Source organism: Colletotrichum godetiae (genome assembly GCF_030913485.1).
Source record: "Colletotrichum godetiae strain CBS 193.32 chromosome Unknown BDP55scaffold_4, whole genome shotgun sequence".
Lineage (NCBI taxonomy): Eukaryota > Fungi > Ascomycota > Sordariomycetes > Glomerellales > Glomerellaceae > Colletotrichum > Colletotrichum godetiae.
In genome coordinates, this window is record NW_026851252.1 from 1,015,483 (window position 1) to 1,033,257 (window position 17,775).

Below are 17,775 nucleotides of genomic sequence, written 5' to 3' on the forward strand. Positions count from 1 at the left end.
CGTCAATGCCGTCGTCGTCGTCGAATCAGGCTCCTCCATCGCGAGCCCGTGGTCGTCCACCTTCATCCACTTACGAAACCCCACGTTGTGACATGCTGCATCGTCGAGGCTTCGGGCTCTAAAGTCCTTAGCCCCAAGGCTTCTCGTTTTCCCAAGACCAGACCAAAGACGCCCCTCTATCTCCCGATGGTCAATGTGCCCATCTTTTTGTTCCTAATGTGATCCCTCCCTCGGGAAGTCTGTGGGGTCATTCGATCCCGCGTCGCCGCAACTACCTTCCTACCTCCTCCCTCTCTTTCGCAACCTCTCGGCTTCAATGATCCCTGGGAAATCCTCCGCCTTTGGGCCGATTTCTGCCCGGGTTGCCCCCCCCCCCCCCTCCTTCACGCGGGCGGGCACCCACCAACTGCAAGTCTGCAAGTCGACTTGCAGTAGCCGCCTCACCCCGCTTCTCGTCCAAGATATCGCGGCGGGGTATCATTCACACCCCTCCACGCCCCTCGTCACTGCGCCTTTCCCGACCTCTTCCGTATTTGCCTTGCTCCTAGTCCCGAACGGCTGGTTGAAACCAAGAGCGCCGGCGTGCGTGCTGACCTGACCTTAGCCGCCAAGAGACCTCAGACGATGATAGAAATTTGTAGATATGTCGCGCAGCTTATTCGGAGCTAGACAATGGTAAGTAGGCCAACGGCGCCGATTCTCGGACCGTGGTGACCCTTCCAGACGCACCAGTCGTCACACCCACGTTTGGATTCCTGTGGACACCATCGATAAGGAAACCTCGCCCCGTGGTCCTTGTTTGTTGTATGGAGCCATGCTACTGCGACGACGATGTTTGGGATTATCCCACTTCATTTCGACACTTTCGCGTCTCGCATACCCATAAAGGGCTGAGCCCTTATCTGCCATCACGTACAATCGAATTGCCGGGCTCACTCGCGAATCGACATGTATTCGCGACACGCCTAGGTAAAGTCAGCGCGTGTAGTAGACGTCTTAGTGATGGAACCCCGACTTACCGCCTTGAGAACGTTGAGCCGTTCTTGCGAGTCCCTGAATACCTGTCGGTACTGACCTAGACTTTCCCGCAAGACGGCCTCCTTGGTCATGCGCCCGTCGCAGATTGCCTTCATCTTGTTCTCCATCTCTTTCCGCAAGAATGGCTTGCCCAGACTAGTTTCGAATTCCATGCGATCAAATCCCGTGATGAGGGCCACGCCGAGCTGCGTCGGGATAAAGACCTTGAGCCCTCTACGTCCGGTCGACGACGCGCCGCGACCCCCTCTGCCACCGCGACCACCGCGATTGCCGCGGCCCCCTCGGCCGCCTCTAGCTGGCGGCGAAGGAGGTCTATCCCGGTCGTCATCATCGTCGTCACCATCCTGGCCACGTTGACCCCCGTCAGCTAGCTGAACATACTCTCTGTCTTGAATCTTTTGAATGTGCTCCGCCATCGTGGCATCTGTTCCGATCCCGTTGGCATCCATAAGAGCAATGAGGTCTGCTTCAGTAAGGTAGCCTGGCGGACTTGTCTTGCCATCCGTCATCAAGGCTTCTGTTGGCTGGAATGTCTCTCCTGGCGTGAATTTCGGTAGTTCCGCAGAGTCGTTCCATTTCTCGTAGACAAACACGTCTAGGTAGTTGCGCTCTAGGACGACTAGTCCACGAGTATGGAATGTCTCTTCGCCATATAGTATTTCCACGTCGGTTGCCAGGCCCTTGGCATCTTCAGAGCAACAAGCCAGGAACCGTCGCACGACGTACTCGTACAGCTGCTTTTCATCCGCATTCAATACTGTGGGCGCCGCATATGTGACCGGGTGGATGGGCGGATGGGCCTTGTCATCATGCTTCCCCTCTCGCGGTTGACGGAAGTTCCCATCTAGTAGGCTCTGCGCATATTCTCCCCATCGAGAATCAGGCGTCTGCTTCCTGCATAGTGCTTTGAGGTCCATGCCTTTGTCAAAACGATCTGTCTCGGTTCTGGGATAGCTGATAAACCCCTTATTGTAGAGACCCTCGGCGACTGTCATGGCCTGTTGACCACTCATCCGGAGGAGACGAGTTGCTGCCTTTTGCAGCTCGACCGTGGTCAAAGGCAGGGGTTTCCACTTCCTCGTTGGCTTCTCCTGAACCTTCGTGACCTTGGCCATTTTCGCGTTGATGCAACGCTCGTAGAGAATGACAACAGACATCCGGTCAAAGAGGCGATTTCGTGACCAGCCGAAGTTGACCTTTTTGCCTTCGCGGGAGTGCATGACCTTGATGCTCCAGAACGGTTCGGGGACGAAGTTTTGGACCCGGAAGTACCGATCTACGACAAATCCTAGAGTCGGAAACTGGCAAGAGCCTGACATTTTGTTAGAAGATAAATGGCACGCCAAGTACAAGCTTACCATAGCTGATTGTTCGTTCCTGCAGCGCACCTCCCAGGGGACGAAGACTGATGGTCAGGAAACGCGTAAAAGCATACCCAATCCTAAGATCTAGCTCTATTCTCGCATCCACGGCGTCGACTTGCTTCTGATCAAGGTCGGTGAGGCGCCGGGCAGCAGTGAGAATATGGCTACAGACTATCAGAGACAATTCTCGCATGTAACGAAAAGGGGCCAGGCTTACGCTCGTTCGATGTTGCTGAAAGTGGCACGCTTGATGGTGATTCGGTTGTTACCTTTCTTGGCAGCATTGACAATCTCTTTTCCAATATGCTCTCCCTCTCGATCACAATCAGTCCAGATAACGAGAAGTTGGCAGTATCGAGCCTGCCGCTCAATGTTCTCCGCAACGGTTTTCTTGTCCTATACATGCAGCTATCAGAATCCATGGAAACCCCGGACGAGAGCCAAAGTAGACGCACCTGAGGTACTACGGTCACGACTGGTGCACTGAACAAGCTCTCTGGTGGCGGGTGCGACCAGTTTTTGTTCTCTGGCGTAAACTCGAGTCCTGTGAGGTGGCCCAGAACGGCTGTCATCGTGACACCACACGAACCCCATGGGGCGCCGAAGTCGAAGTCGAAGCCATAGTTCTTGATGTATTGAGACCGTGTATTGTGCTGAGGAATGTCAGCTTCTGTAAGAGAAATATGGCTTGATTGATGTGATACTGACGACTTCAGGGCTTCGTCCTGCCAAATGGCCGGCAACGGCTTTCGAAATGGATGGTTTCTCGGCAACGCAGAGGACCTTCATGTTCTCAGTGTGTCAGGATAACCGGTTCCCACTGCATGTAGATGGACTGTGACTCGGTAGTTCTGTGGTCCTTGATCCTTTCCGCGAGTGCAGTCACGAATGTTATTGCTGGGAGAGCAGGAGCATCTTGCGATATCTATGTTCCTGCCTCAGAGGCGCGTCTTCGCAGGCTTAAACGCGTCAAACCCTCACACACCAGCTTTTCAGTGTCTCTAACACGTGCTAAGGGATCCAGTGTATGTGACTGCGATGAAGTCTTGTGCCTTGTAACCAACGGCTTGGCCCAACTTTAACGTCAGAAATCGACACATTGAAGATTTTGAAGTGCACGTCGTTGAAGTGAGGTCGAGATCATCTTCCTCGCTAAGGTACCTAGGCCTGGTGCAACCCCACAGCGGGGCTCCCAGGCTGATTCGTGCGTGCTTACAGGCTTCAGCTCCGGGACATGCCTGGATCCCTGGGCCGGTTGGCCATCTTCAGGTACTTGACGCTTACACAGTAGCTTCAGCTCGTCGAGTTACCCAAATCCCTAGGCAACTGGATCACGGCCTGTAAGTACATGCCCGGGAGTTAATCGGGATGGAAGAAGTGGTAAAGCAAGCCCGTCGGCTCAAACCTGCGACCTCTCAGTCTCGAGGCCCACGTGGCCTGTAGGTGAGGTAGGTACCTGTCCTGGGAGCTGCATCGCTCCGTCACCAAACTCCCTAGCATCGAAAATGTCACAAGAAGGTAAGCTACCGGCTATGGCCGGCTGGTTGGAATGTTTACCACTCCAGGTTTGCCCGTCGCGTGCCTTACTAGGGTGTTCAAAGCACCAATTTACCATTCGGTCGTCGTCGAGAACGGCCGCTGCTTCCTTGGAGGAATAGTTGCGATTCCAATGGAAGCTATGAAAGGGTTTCGACATTGCCCCGTACGATGGAATATACCGGAGTACCTAGAATACCTAATGGTACGCTCTGAGCTTGTCGAGATGGTGGCCACCACCTCACATGCAAGACTAAATTGACGTAAGCCATCGATCCAACTCTACATCTCAACAAAGGAGGTTTGGTAGATTGATCGACCCCGTCTCAGATCTGGGATCTTACCGTCAGAAGTCCTTATTCTCACTGCAAAGCTACACTGTCCTTACTCAGTGCTGTCTCGCAAATCGATTACGGTAAGCAGCGGTTTTCTACCAATGGATTGCCGCAAAGAACGGATCTTCGGTGTCAAAGTGGCCGAGGACCCCTGCACTGCATCGGAGCTGGCGGCGGGGACCTAAGCTCCCTGCGGATCTATGACGCGCTTTGTACAATTGGCCCCATCTGCACCACCACAGCTACACGATCAACAAAGACGGTCTTCAAAATACCTTTTCGCAAGCCATCCATAGTTCCAACGATCTGAAGTGTGCAATTTGGCAGCTACAAAGATTGACCAGAACCAAGCAGCCCGATAGAACTCGTTCGCAATGGCGCTCCCCGCAGTCAAGTCTCTGGAGGAGTGCTCCGAGTGGGCCAAGGTTGTCGAACCCTTCATCCCCCAGCTCCTCGAGCTCCCCGGCAAGATCATCGCGAGCCCGCAGTCGCTGCCTCAGATCTACCTCGAGACGAACCCCCTCGTCTCCGGTTTCGCCTTTTCCTTGCTCATCGCGGTCCTCACTCTCGGCGTGTCAGAGTACCACCGCAACTTTTCGCAAATCGACCGGCTGTGGAGTCTCTTGCCAAACTGGTATGTCCTGCACACGGCGGCATGGGCGTATCTGAATGGCGAACCCTGGCAACGAGTTGCCCTGGCCGGGGCCGCGACTACTCTCTGGAGTGTAAGGATACCAAGAATGATCTATTACGTAGCTTGAGGGCATTGCTAACAGCGTTGTGCCGATAGACACGCTTGACCTTCAACTACTGGCGCAAAGGAGGCTACGAGCGCGGAAGTGAAGACTACAGATGGTACTGAACCCTCCCCAGCGATCACTGCACCTCCGGCGAGTATTCTAACATGTCCACTCACTCAGGGAAATCGTCCGCGCATACGTCCCTGCCTGGGTCTTCTTCCTCTTCAACGTAACCTTCATCTCCTTCATCCAGTCCATCCTCCTCTTCGCCTTCTCCGCCGCACCCGCCTACTCCCTCCTCCTCGCCAGCCGCATCGATCCCGACCTCGCCGCCTCAGACTACGCCTTCTTCACCATCCTCGCCGGCCTCGTCCTCAGCGAGTACATCAGCGACGGCCAGCAATGGGACTACCAGACCGCCAAAGCCACCTACAAAAAGGGCAACGGCGCCACAGCTGCCGTCCCCCGCGGCTGGGCGCAGGCGGACCTTGAGCGCGGCTTCGTCACGCACGGTCTCTGGGCCTACAGCCGTCACCCCAACTTCTTCGCCGAGCAGATGGTCTGGTTCGTGCTCTACCAGTGGAGCTGCTACGCCACCAAGGTGCTGTACAGCTACACCTTCGCGGGCTCCGCGTTCCTTGTGATGTTGTTCCAGGGCTCGACGTGGCTTACTGAGTTGATTACGGCGGGCAAGTACCACGAGTACGCTGAGTATCAGAGCCAGGTTGGCATGTTTATGCCCAAGTCGCTGTTTCCGTACAAGAAGCCCGCGCCCAAGGTCATTCGCACGAGCGAGCTTGCCAAGCGCCAGAGCAAGAAGGAGAAATAGAGTAGGTTCTAAAACCTTGCGTACCCCCTATTAGAATAGGTATGTTCTGTCGAGAGCCAGCGTCGGAATATGTTACTTTGGTGGTGAGGTGCGCATCGAGGAAGTCGGAATAGACGGTCAACTGCATCTGTGTACTCTTCTAGGGGGGTTCTTTCTAGTTTCTAATAAGGTCGTTATGGAGTTCGTCTATGCATCTGGAGCATGTAGTCATAGGGAAATAATCCTACCAAATTCATTCCAACCGTGCCACACAGCCCGCGAACTCATCTCTCAAGCATCAAGCTTCAAGCTTCAAGCTGGCCAGGCTGTCAACATAGTACGCCGGCACAGCCGCGGCGCCCTCCTTCTCCCAATCCTCCTTCTTGTGCACACCGGTCAAGACGGCGAGCGTACCGCCCAGCTTGCCCTCGATACCAAACTTGATATCGGTATCGAGCCGGTCGCCAATCATGCACGTCCGCTCGCGGTTCAGCTGGAACTTCCCCTCAACGGCGTCCATCATGGCCTGCGACGGCTTCCCCAGCGCAACGGGCTGCTGCTGCGCCATGTTGATGAGCGGAATCGAGATGGAGCCCGCGCCGGGGAAGAAAGTGTGCGACATGGGCAGCGTGCTGTCCGTGTTCGTCGCGAGGAAGACGGCGCCGCGGCGAAGGTACTGGTATCCCAACGACAACTTCAGATAGTTGATGTGGAAGTCCAGACCGGCCAGCACGACGCCGACTTCCGGGTCGAGAGCGGAGCCGTCGGCGATGGCGGCAAAGTCCTCCGGGGTGATGTCGCGGCGAAGAGTCGGGTCGGTGCCGCCGATGAAGTCGACGCCCTCGGCGCGGAGCTCAGCTTCGATGCCGGCTTCGCCGACGACAAAGACTTTGCGCTTGTCGGCGGGGAGGTCGAGGATGCGGGAGACGTAGACGGCGGAGGAGTAGGCTGAGCCGAAGATGTCTTCCACGTCAGAGGGTATGTCGAGGGCAGCGAATTTCTTGTGGTATTCTTGGCGGGATTTTGTCGAGTTGTTTGTTACGAAGACGGTGCGCTTGCCTGTTGGTGGGGGAGAACGAGCACTCATGAGGTTAGGGGCCAAAGAATTCAGAGATGCGATTTTTGCGGAAATTTCATGCAAAAAGAGGGGGGTTCAGGGTGAGCAACCTCTTGAGCGAAGGAAGGCGAGCGTCTCGCGGATGCCGTCGAACAGGTGGTCTCCGGACCAGAGGACGCCTGTTTGCGGAGAGGGACAAGACTTGTCAGTTGTTGCTCGGCGGAAGGAAGAAGCGTTTGCTCATCCGGAATGAGGACGATGAGGTTTACCATCACAGTCGATGAGAAATACCTGTATCTCGTGGTCAGTAACCCACTCATCTCATTTTCTGACATTCAGGAAACATCGTGAGATTCTCCACTGGTGAAAATGACTCAACGAGGTGGGGGTGTGCTGCTCACGTCAAACTTGTCGAGGAATTCTTGAGTGGCGGCAGAGTCGCCGGTGAGGTATTTGGGCTGCTGTTGTTGAGACATCGTGAACTTTTAGGAGCTTGGTGTTTAGATTTCAACAAAAAAGTATCGGACTGGGCTAGGTAAGTGAGTATGAGGTGCAGTTCGTTCTAGAGGTTGAGTTTCGGGATGGTGGGACAAGGGTGCGGAAGCGGGTTTCTGGCATGCGGCGCTGATGACGGAGTGGGGGAGTGAGGTCGGACGGCCATCGTCCGATTGGTCCCCAGGGTGCTGACGGGTGCTTGGCCTTGCAACTTGCGAGTGACGGCCGGCTCTCTGGATGGGGGTCGTTGGCATGGGATTATTGAAATCTGGGGAGCAAAAAGTGAGACTGAGGGGAGATTCAGAAACATGTCTGTGGCTCTCTGGTCTGGATGCAATGGGCCAAGGTCTTGTTTTCCGAGTCTACTAGGTCTTCCAAATGTTGAGGAGATGGGTGTCGGAATGCCTTGAGACAGGAAAGCAGGTACTTTAAAAAGTGACACAATACTGACCAGCATCTTATTTTGTCACCTACTTGGTAGGCAATGTTCGATGAGACTTCATCGCTGCGTTGAGCGTTGTGTTCCCCAAGCTGATTTCCCCAGATTTTGTCCATTGCAGTTGAGACAAGTAGAATGGCTGGGATTGTTATTCGCATTCATCTCAGATTCTGACATATTCGATTCCGCTCTCACCTCATGTCTGCGAAACCGGACCATTGCAGCATCTAACAATGCAAGCCCGCATTCTTGTCCAGGGACAGTGGCATGGCGCTCACAAGCATTTCAACAAAACGGGGAGCTCCCCATGGGCCGGAATGATTGAGGAATGCAGCTAGGTCGAAATGAGCTTCCTCCAGCATATTCAGCAGCGCAAGGCGACCTAGAAGCATCCATGCAACCTGGTGAATGGGATGGATGGAATGCAAGACAACAAGCGCCGTGCAATCCCGCTGCCGGTCGCAGTGGTCGAACGGCCCCCACGCCGAGGAGAAGAAAGCAGACAAACGCTCCGGGTGCGGGGTTTCTGTATTCTACCGGGCTTGCATTACAGCTGTGTCAGCACCTCTGCGAATCTGCTAACCTCGTGTCTCCATCTGTAATACCGTTCCTACCGCCTGGGCTTCTGCATGAACAAAATGCATCTGAGGTATCTGACGCTGATGACAAATGTAAAGCCAGGTGACGTCAGGTGGAGAGCTGTCATCGCATGGAAACAATGAATCGTTGAACGGGGTGTCCGGGCGTGGTGGCGTCAAGAACGGATTTTCCATGTGCCAATTTTCTTAATTCCCCATCACGTTGCTTTTTTCTCGGATGACAAGGGTATCCGTACCGTAAATACGGTAGGCGCCAACGGGTGCATCTGACAGTTCCATTGACGTATGCCGATCTCCGTTAACAGATTGAATTGACGCGCAATCCGTCAGGCCGTCCGCCGTGTCCGTCTGCCATCCTTCAAGTGCCAAGTGCCTGAGATAATAACGTCGAAGCTCCGAAACCTCCGTGGGAGCCGGATAGGATGCCGTCGCAAGTGCACGAGTGCACGGGGGTTCAGTGGTGGCAGATCGCAGATTTGTCTAGAACTCTGGATCGGGGGCCATTGTGCCGATCAGCGGCAACGGACCAGAATAAGCGGCGGACCCTGGAAATGTTAGTCCCTGATGATCAATGGATGGAATTCTGCTTGGCTCCGCTGCATGTCTGTCAGTAATGTTACCACCACCGGGAGGCTGGCACAGCGGCTCTCTTCCGTTCGCGACGTCGTTTGAACCTCCGACTACGGCGTCGCATCTGACATCCCAACCCCCGCGGGCTTTCATCCACACAATCCGAGGCCGAATTGCGTGCGCGGCATGCCATGGGGTCTCGTTCTATTGCTTCCTAAGCTGGACCAGGATGAGGAAGTTGCCCGAAGCGGCCGACCGTGACAAGCACAATGATTCATTCCTCGGGCGGTGTAGGTGAATGGCTGCCTCACCGCTTTCGCATGTTTCACAGACCAGGCAGAGACCCTGGGGAATGAGCGTGGGGTGTCTTGGGGAGCTCACGAGGAGAGAAGTCGAGCTGCAGCAAGGTAGAGACCCTCGTCCGGGGAAAGGCACGGATCGTGAGTATTGGCCCTTGGGGGACGTTTGGGTGTGGATGAGGGTGGTTGCTTGGCTGGGCGGCTGACAGGCTGGCCACGTTCGGCGTGGGGAGCTAAGCATGGGAAAGGTCCCGTGTAAGGAAGGTGAAGCAGACAACACGGCTAGTAACTACTTTAGACTCAGAGAATGATGAGAAAAAAAAGTTTACTAGTCCGATCCGTCTCTACGGACCCTTCCCGGTTGAAAATTGCAACACACCGAGGCTGCAGGCACGCCGCACTTCAGGTGATGAACGAGTTTTCATCGCTATTGCCCTTTCGGTCCGTTGCTCCTTCCCCCACGGGAGACACATCAGACACAACCCCCAAAAGAAAAAAAGAAAAGAAAATCAGTCGTTTGCTTCGGACGGAAGGTATTATAAATCTGCTTCTCCCCGCTTCATCGCCACACACATTCGGATTTTACGGTCACAAGTCACCAGAGCAGTCAGTTTTGAACTGAAAGAGCCTTCCGTCGAGATTTTGACTTTCTTTCCCTCGTCACGATCACCCAAGGTTCCCTCGGTCGCCGCCCCTTTTGCACCCAAAAGCAGCATTAAAAACATTGATACGAGAGTTCTCGTCCGCCCACCTTCAGCATCAACCACATCCACACACCACGGTTCCCTGGCTCGTCCCTACCTTGCTGCCCTTTCTCCATAACCTTGTCCACCTTGGTCCAAATTAATCCCTATTTTCCTCCCACACCCACTCAAAATAGTCCCGCGGAATCTGACTCTTCCCTACGGACCTACGCTATCTTTCTCCACCGGCCCAAACAATCGTCTCATCAGCATTGGACCGAAAAAAGCGGCAAATCAGACCCCACCGGAGACAGCTTTTCGATAGCACATATATCAGCAGCCATGGCACCCATCCCAATTTCTGAAGAGCAACTGCTCAACCTTTCATCCCTCCCAACCTACAACTACACAATGGCTTCTCAGGCACACAACGTACAGACCCCCGTCACGGGTTCCACCGACGCCTCTGTCCAGGGTGACTACTTCACCACTATCCAGAGCTCTACAACCACCTCTTCACGCACATCCGCCGAGATTCAGGACCGACCCGTCATCACTCCTGGTGGCACTGTCACAACCTATGCGGCCCTCCAGAGCAAGAACCCCCTGCCGCCCCTCTCCCGCGACTTTCCCAAGCCTACTACCGAGATCGACGTCGAGGAGGCTCTTTCTCGCAAACCTGGCCGTTGGACTGTCAGAGGATCCATTGCCGTCGAGCGACCCGTCCAGGTTGTCGACGAGGAGAAGATCAAGGCTCAGCGCCGCAAGGCCCTTGAGGACGCCAAGAAGGAGCTGTTCGCCTCCAGCGAGGCTCTCAAGAACGTTCCGCTCCCGCCGCAAAAGAACAACTTCTAGGCGACGACGAATCACGGCCAAATGGGACAAGACGTCGCTGGCTACGGCAACGGCGAGGCATCCTACGAGATACTGCCGGCGACGACAATTGAATTTCAGTGTTCTTGCATTTTCAGTTCACTTCGACACACGGCTTGTTCGGCACGCGAACGGACTCGCGTCGGGCACCGTGCGCCAGTCGAAGACGATACCCAGGCGTAAAACCGGATTGATGGACGGACGGTGGAAGCACTAGCAGTCGGAGAGGAAGGCAGAGGCGTCGGACATTGGAATATCTGGGCAATCAGTAGCGCACAGAGATGAATGTCTTTGCACCTCACCAAACGGCGTTTCATTCGAGCATGAGCAATTTCTTTATTCTTGGGGTTGCTTGATGAACATGGATAAAAGGGACGGGAAAAGTGACAACGTACTGCGTTTTTGCGGTAATCTGCCGAGTTGTACATACGTGCGATGAGTTAAACCCTAATACATGGCTTCGGCCAACCTAACCAGTCATCCAATCTGCACTCTTACACTACCTATGATACATAGACATGGCCTTAGTCAAGACGCGCTGCCAGCGAGAAGCCGTATTGGATCATGGCGATGAAGCCTGCCAGGTTGATAAGGGTGGAGATGCCGTGCAACTTGCCGAAAGACTTGTTGAGGGCTTGCATCTCCTGAGAATGCGGCGCGGCGTCGTAGCTCTTCTTTCCATCCTTTTTCTCTGCGTCCAATAAGTCAGTACAACTCCCTTCATCCCAAACATCGCCGCCTGTGCAGCTGTCGCCAGTTTCGACCCACCTTGAGCATATCTAGCCTTCATGACCGTCACGGTCTTGGGCAGGACGACGACGAGGTTGACGAGGCCGGTAAGGAACATTGTGGCGATGGGCAGCAGGGCGGTGTAGCGGTTCGACTCCTGGAGGAGGCCGCTGATGCTGCTGGCCTGCTCGCCGAGGAGGCTGCGGCTGCCCGGGTAGGTGAGGGCCATGAGGGCGGGGAGGGCTGTCTGGATGGTGAAGTAGACGGGGAACAGGGCGTTTTGGGCGGTTGCAAAGGCCGGTCGCTCGAGGACGCGGAACATTGTGATGCCATTTACGAAGGACTTGTTTCGTCCTGTTAGTGGACTCTTGCGGTGGCTGGCGGGCCAGTGTGTGAATCGCGGCAGTGACTTACATGGAAGAATGTCGTTCCCAGGAGGGCTCCATAGCTATGTTGAGAATATCAGGTCATTGATCAACGACGATGGATGATCTGACTCGGTGCAGCTGAGAGAGAGGGAATGGGAACGGCTTACGAGATGATGTGGTAGGGACCCGGGGAGAATGCGATGGACTCTGACATGATGGGCAACGGTGGTCACTGATGCACGGTTTTTGATAATGGAAGGTATCCCGCTTGGAGGTGAGGTTAGATGATGAAGAATGGTTGCATTAATTGAGAAGCTGCAGAATGATGCGGTGCCATCTGGAACGAGCCGCTGGTGAGGAGTACAGGGGTCCCGTCGAATGTATGAGGTCACCTCGGCATAGCTCCATTCCTTGCACCAGTGCCAGCTCGGGGTCCTTAAACTTCCGTCCTTGCCTTGCTTGCAAGTCCAATGTCTCGGGGTCTACATATGAAGCTGGGTGCACAATATTTCCTCAGAACTTGACGCTGAATTCGCAAAATCGACTCTCGTTCGAGAAGGCATTTCGAGGTACTGACATGGTTGTGATTTAAATCAGGAGCTGACAGTCAAGAGGTGATTGATTCGCTGGTCTCTTCCAATGTCTTATCGCTATCAACACGTGACTTCGTGTTTGCGAAAGCCAACCTACAGCAGCTGTAGCGCGGTACCCCAGGTCGCGCTGGAGCCTGGAGCTCGATGGACCTCATCTGCCTAAACTGAGCCAGGATCTAGGTCAAAGTCTCTATGCGCCAACGTCCCTCTTAAACACACCCTCCATCGCCCGCTCAGAACTTCCTCTCTATGCTGAAAGGCCTTACATTGAGCCTAATGACTTACTTTTAAATCTTCTGTCCCAAAACCTCTGCTTCTTCTAAGCATCCTCAAGATGGCGGACAAGGAGGCGTCAGTCTACATCGTCGACCTCGGATCCTCCATGGCCGACTGCCACAACGGCCGCACCGAGTCCGACCTGGACTGGAGCATGCGGTACGTATGGGACAAGATCTCAACCACAGTCGCTGCCTCGCGAAAAACATGGACCGTCGGCGTCATCGGCCTCAATACGGATGAGACCAATAACGCCATGGGAGAGGAAGAGGGATACGGCAACCTTTCAGTCTTGCAGGAGCTCGGCCCAATGACAATGACTTCTCTGAGGGAACTCACGGATGCGGTGAAGCCGAGCGAGACGGAGACGGGCGATGCGGTATCCGCGGTGGTCCTCGCGGTGGACATGATTGAGACGTTTACCAAGAAGCTCAAGTATAAGCGGCGCATCTACCTTATTACCGACGGCATGTCTGAGATTGACGGCGATGATGTGGATTCGATTGCAAAAAAGATTAATCATGATGGGATTGAGCTGATTGTCCTGTGAGTTCATCAATTGCATCAGCGTAGGCCTCGCACTAACACCCTCCAGGGGCGTGGACTTTGACGATGCAGAGTATGGCTTTAAGGAAGAGGACAAGCCGTCAATCAAGGTACGGTATCTGTGATTATTCTCTGCCTCGTATGACTAACACGTTGTAACAGAAAAAGAATGAGGGAATTCTTCATGATTTTGTCTCAAAATGTGACAATGCCCAATTCGCAACCATTGCAGAGGCCATCGACGAGCTCGACACACCACGCCTCAAACTCGTCAAGCCCTACAAGACATACGACGGGCCCCTGACGCTCGGTCTTGCCGATCCTCCAGAGGACCTCAAGATCCCACCCACGCCCGCAGTCATCAACGTCGAGCGCTACTTCAAGACCAAGCAAGCCAAAGCCCCGACCGCCTCCACTGTCGTGGTATCAGCTGAGCCAGGCTCCTCACAGCAGGTTGAAGGCGGCGATCCCATGGAGGGTGTCGAGTCGACGTCGGCTGGTTTCGCGGCGGTCAAGTCGGCGCGGGCGTACAAGATCAACGACCCGGACGCACCGGGCGGTAAGCGTGATGTCGAGTTTGATGCCCTGGCCAAGGGTTACCAGTACGGCCGCACAGCCGTCGCAATCAGCGAGTCCGAGTGGAATGTCACCAAGCTCGAAACGGTCAAGACGTTTAGCATCATTGGTTTCATTCCCTGTGAAAAGGTATAGTCCTGAGAGACGTTCTTCCCACCATGCAAATTCCGCCCCTTTTCCTTCTCTAACAAGAAACCTCCCACCGTAGTACGAGCCATTTCTCAACATGGGCGAGACGTGCGTGACGGTCGGCCGCAAGTTTGACGAAAAGTCGCAGCTCGCGCTGTCCTCCCTCATCCACGCCCTCTACGAGCTCGAGTCCTACGCCGTCGCCCGGCTCGTGGTCAAGGAGAAGAAGGACCCCCTCCTCGTCCTCTTGGCTCCGCGCATCGAGCCAGACATGGAGTGCCTATACGATGTGCCCCTCCCCTTTGCAGAGGATGTTCGCGGATACCAGTTCCCGCCGCTCGACAAGGTCATCACCGTCAGCGGGCAGAAGATCACGACAAATCACCGTTTGCTCCCTGGCGACGAGCTCACAGATGCCATGAGCGACTACGTCGACTCTATGGATCTTGGTATCTTTAGTACCGATGATGATGGGTACGTCTTCCCAACGTGATGTTATCATTTCAGCATCCACTGACTCTCTATGATGAAGAAAACCATCAGAGTACGCTGCCATAGATGACGTGTACAACCCAATCATCCACAGAATCAACCAAGCCATCCGCCAAAGGGCAGTCAATCCCGAAGGCCAGATCGACCCAATACCTCCCATCCTAGTCCGCTACGCCGCACCCCCAGAAGATCTAGTCGAGAAATCGAAATCCCAAATCGAGGGCCTCATCTCAGCAGCACAAGTGAAGAAAGGTAAGAACCAACCCCTTCCCCCACCACACCCCCCTTTCCCTGTCCTATCCTTCCAAGACTCGGTTTAACTGACAACTACGACAGTCCCCCCAAAAGCAAAGGGAAAACGCAAATTCGAACCCTCAAAACCCCTCTCCGGCCTCGACGTAGACGCCCTCTTGGGAACAACATCAAAATCCACCTCCAGCAAACGCCCCAAAGTCACACCCGAAAACGCCATCCCGGACCTCAAGCGCGCCCTCGCCCTCGCCGAAGATGAGTCCGAGATCCGCGATGCCGCAAAGCAAATGGCCGCCGTCGTCGCCCAGCTCGTGACGGACAGCTTCGGCGACAGCCAGTACGCCCGCGCGTCCGAGAACCTGAGCGTCCTACGCCGCGGGCTCGTCGAGCTCGAGGAGCCTGGGGTCTATAATGACCTGATTAAAGATCTCAAGAAGAAGATGCTCTCGGGCGAGTTGGGTGGGGACCGGAGAGAGATGTGGTGGCGGGTGAGGACGTCGAGGTTGGGGTTGATTGATCAGGGGACGTCGGAGGTTTCGAATGTCAAGAGTGAAGAGGCTGATGAGGTTTGTCTCCTTTGCTCCCCTTTTTTGGGGATCAATTTCGTTGAGAGGTCACATTTGCTAACTTGAGCTGCAGTTCTTAAAGTCAAAATGAGTGACGGGTCAAATCATAGCGGGCGTTGGGAAATTTGAGATAGTCTAGGGGGTATCTAGCGTATGCCCCAAATGAGCAAAAGACTAATTCCTATGCACGCCTGTCTATCTATCCGTGTTCCAAAGGTGCTTCTGTGAACGTGTAGAAGAAGAGCACTCCTCTACATTCCAGTCCGAGAAACTTCACTTCGCTTCAGTCCGCTCCTTCTCAGCATTCTCCCACTCCTTGTCAACCCTGTCTCTGACAGCCACACCGAGCATCGCCTGCATGGTGTACGCCGCATCGTTGCCCGCATTGTGGAGGTTGCTGTGCTCGATGCCGAGGTCAGTCAGCACCATACCCAAGCTCCGGCCCTGCGACTCGCCGCGCCAGGCCTGGTGCATGTCCTTGGAGTCGAGGGTACGGCTCGCGACGCCGCTGATGCCCCAGAGCTCTACGCCAATCTTATCAAGGTATCCGAGATCTGCCCCGAGGTCGTGGCCGAGGAGGACGATGGTGCGGGGGCGCTTGTCGTTGTCGGCGGCGTCTTCTTTGCCGCCAAAGGAGAGATCGCTGATGGCGGTGCTGATCTTGTGACCAAGCTCGCTGAGCTTGGGGTACTCGCTCTTGCTGTTAGTTGTTAGTTGACGCTTGTTCTTGGAGAGTGGCAGTGAAATGATGTACCCAAAGTTGAAGAGTTCGGGACAACCCTTGATATACTTGCGGTTGCGAATGTGACGATATTCATCGGTGACAAGATGGCGATTCTTGATGAACGGAACCCAGTTGCGACCGTTCTTGCCAGGCGCGACGCCAACGAGGTCATTGGTGTCCAGAATCGAGATGCCAATCTCCAAGACAGTTCCATGGTGCTCCTCGGCGACTTCAATGTCGATGCACACAAAGACCACATTCTGCTCCAGCGCATGAGGGACCGGCTTGTCCAGCTCGACCTTCTTGTTCTTCCCATTGACATCGCTGGCCTTGGGTCGAAGGCCGAGGTACAGCTGCGCATCGTAGATGGACTCGGCCCGGTTCAGCGCCTTGTCCTGCTTCTTCTTCTTGCTCTTGGTTTTGATATCCTTGTAGTTGGCGTGCATTTTGAGCAGCTTCATGAGCGCCTCCATACCAAAGGCAGTGGCGTCGGCGCACGCATCGTCCTCCTCGGCAGGGGGGATCGCGTCGGCGAGTGCGCGGTACTCGTTGTGCGAGGCGGAGCGGGCGATGTACTTGGGTCGGATGGTGCAGCTGGAGCCGAACACGAGATAGAACATCTCGCCTGGCTTACCAGCAGGGATGGTCAGATTCGTCTTGATTGAGGCATTGACGACGTCCAGGAAGTGCTGGAACTGAACCGTCGGGACGAAGATATAGGGCGACTGATCCAGGGCCTTGGGATGGTAGACGTAAAAGCTAGAAAGTGTTATTTTCTTCTCATATAGTATGGGCCCGTCGCATTCTAGGCGATCACCTACAAGTCCCACGTCTGCTCCTCGCTTATGGCATCGAAGAAGGGAGTTGCCTATAGCCGGCGTTAGCTAGAGAAACGAGGCATCTTGGCGCAAGCTGCTCACCTTGGGTCGATTGGTCTTGCCGATGAAGCTGAAGGGGTATCTCTGGACGACATCCCACGAGACGAAGGTCGCGTTCTCCGCAGAGAGGTCGCCCGCCTTCATCCCCTTGAACTCGGGAAAGTCTTGCTTCATTAGGGCGTTGAAATCCGCAGGAGCTAATTTCTCAGATTTGGAAGGCTCAAGAGGTGGTCCGATGTAGCGGGGAGCTTTCTTCTCGACTGGCTTGGTGACGGACCTTCCCTGAATTGCTGCTTTCCTGGCTGCAACTTGGCGATCGAGTAGGAGAGGGTCCAGGATCATTGCCTCTGGGGCATCTTCCACTTCTTGTGAAGCTCCTTCCTCGAAGAAGATCTCATCGCCAAAGGCCCCGAACAGACGCTCAATCTGTTCAGCCTGGGTGACGGCCATTGTGGAGTCAGTGTACAGAAATGTAAAGAATGCCGTAGGATGTAGATGGTAAGACAGGTTTGGTAGGTGAAGTTTCGAAAGACGGAAGAAGTAATTTGAACTGGCCAGAAAGGATTCTTTTGGTCAAGAGTGTAAAACTGAGGCTCACGTGTGAAAGTGAGATTAATGGGAGTAGCTGGGTTGACGAGGGCTGAGTTGAACTTGGCAGAGATAGAAGAAGAGATCTTTGAGCGTAGGCTCCCTTCCAAAGGCAGAAGGCTACGAGAGAACGAAGAAAGAGAAAGAGGCAGTGAGATGAGGTACCTTCCCGAACGATGCTTCTCCACATGGAATACTCAGTAGGACTATAGAATGATCCAG

The 17,775-nt window shown here is 54.6% G+C and overlaps 7 protein-coding genes across 7 annotated transcripts; 3 read left to right on the forward strand and 4 right to left on the reverse strand.

The window, feature by feature from the left end:
- Positions 1-434: 434 nt before the first annotated feature.
- BDP55DRAFT_647022 (DNA topoisomerase) lies at positions 435-3,599 on the reverse strand. The gene is made up of 6 exons (XM_060573746.1): positions 3,111-3,599; positions 2,858-3,055; positions 2,620-2,798; positions 2,397-2,566; positions 1,020-2,350; positions 435-965 (listed from the first exon to the last, which is right to left on the reverse strand). The coding sequence occupies exons 1-6, from the start codon at positions 3,189-3,191 to the stop codon at positions 933-935; spliced, it is 1,992 nt and encodes a 663-aa protein (XP_060435127.1). The 5' UTR covers positions 3,192-3,599; the 3' UTR covers positions 435-932.
- Positions 3,600-4,450: 851 nt separating this feature from the next.
- Positions 4,451-5,981, forward strand: BDP55DRAFT_264735 (uncharacterized protein). Its single transcript, XM_060566364.1, has 3 exons — positions 4,451-4,998; positions 5,064-5,128; positions 5,194-5,981. Exons 1-3 carry the CDS (start codon positions 4,648-4,650, stop codon positions 5,840-5,842), a joined length of 1,065 nt encoding a protein of 354 aa, XP_060435128.1. The 5' UTR covers positions 4,451-4,647; the 3' UTR covers positions 5,843-5,981.
- Positions 5,981-7,719, reverse strand: BDP55DRAFT_264698 (phosphoglycolate/pyridoxal phosphate phosphatase). The gene is made up of 4 exons (XM_060566363.1): positions 7,280-7,719; positions 7,148-7,169; positions 6,989-7,057; positions 5,981-6,880 (listed from the first exon to the last, which is right to left on the reverse strand). Exons 1-4 carry the CDS (start codon positions 7,352-7,354, stop codon positions 6,120-6,122), a joined length of 927 nt encoding a protein of 308 aa, XP_060435129.1. The 5' UTR covers positions 7,355-7,719; the 3' UTR covers positions 5,981-6,119.
- A 2,586-nt stretch (positions 7,720-10,305) lies between these two features.
- Positions 10,306-10,818, forward strand: BDP55DRAFT_627101 (uncharacterized protein; the record flags this gene model as incomplete). Its single annotated transcript, XM_060571707.1, has 1 exon — positions 10,306-10,818. The coding sequence occupies one exon, from the start codon at positions 10,306-10,308 to the stop codon at positions 10,816-10,818; it is 513 nt and encodes a 170-aa protein (XP_060435130.1).
- A 542-nt stretch (positions 10,819-11,360) lies between these two features.
- Positions 11,361-11,887, reverse strand: BDP55DRAFT_724019 (uncharacterized protein; the record flags this gene model as incomplete). The annotated part of the gene is made up of 2 exons (XM_060578831.1): positions 11,361-11,527; positions 11,605-11,887. The coding sequence occupies 2 exons, from the start codon at positions 11,885-11,887 to the stop codon at positions 11,361-11,363; spliced, it is 450 nt and encodes a 149-aa protein (XP_060435131.1).
- Positions 11,888-12,551: 664 nt separating this feature from the next.
- Positions 12,552-15,551, forward strand: BDP55DRAFT_647052 (Ku70/Ku80 N-terminal alpha/beta domain-containing protein). Its single transcript, XM_060573747.1, has 6 exons — positions 12,552-13,348; positions 13,398-13,458; positions 13,511-14,053; positions 14,133-14,527; positions 14,586-14,797; positions 14,882-15,551. The coding sequence occupies exons 1-6, from the start codon at positions 12,861-12,863 to the stop codon at positions 15,427-15,429; spliced, it is 2,247 nt and encodes a 748-aa protein (XP_060435132.1). The 5' UTR covers positions 12,552-12,860; the 3' UTR covers positions 15,430-15,551.
- On the reverse strand, positions 15,491-17,415 carry BDP55DRAFT_711059 (QDE-2-interacting protein; the record flags this gene model as incomplete). The annotated part of the gene is made up of 3 exons (XM_060578174.1): positions 15,491-16,846; positions 16,909-16,955; positions 17,008-17,415. 3 exons carry the CDS (start codon positions 17,413-17,415, stop codon positions 15,637-15,639), a joined length of 1,665 nt encoding a protein of 554 aa, XP_060435133.1. The 3' UTR covers positions 15,491-15,636.
- Between the last annotated feature and the right edge of the window lie 360 nt (positions 17,416-17,775).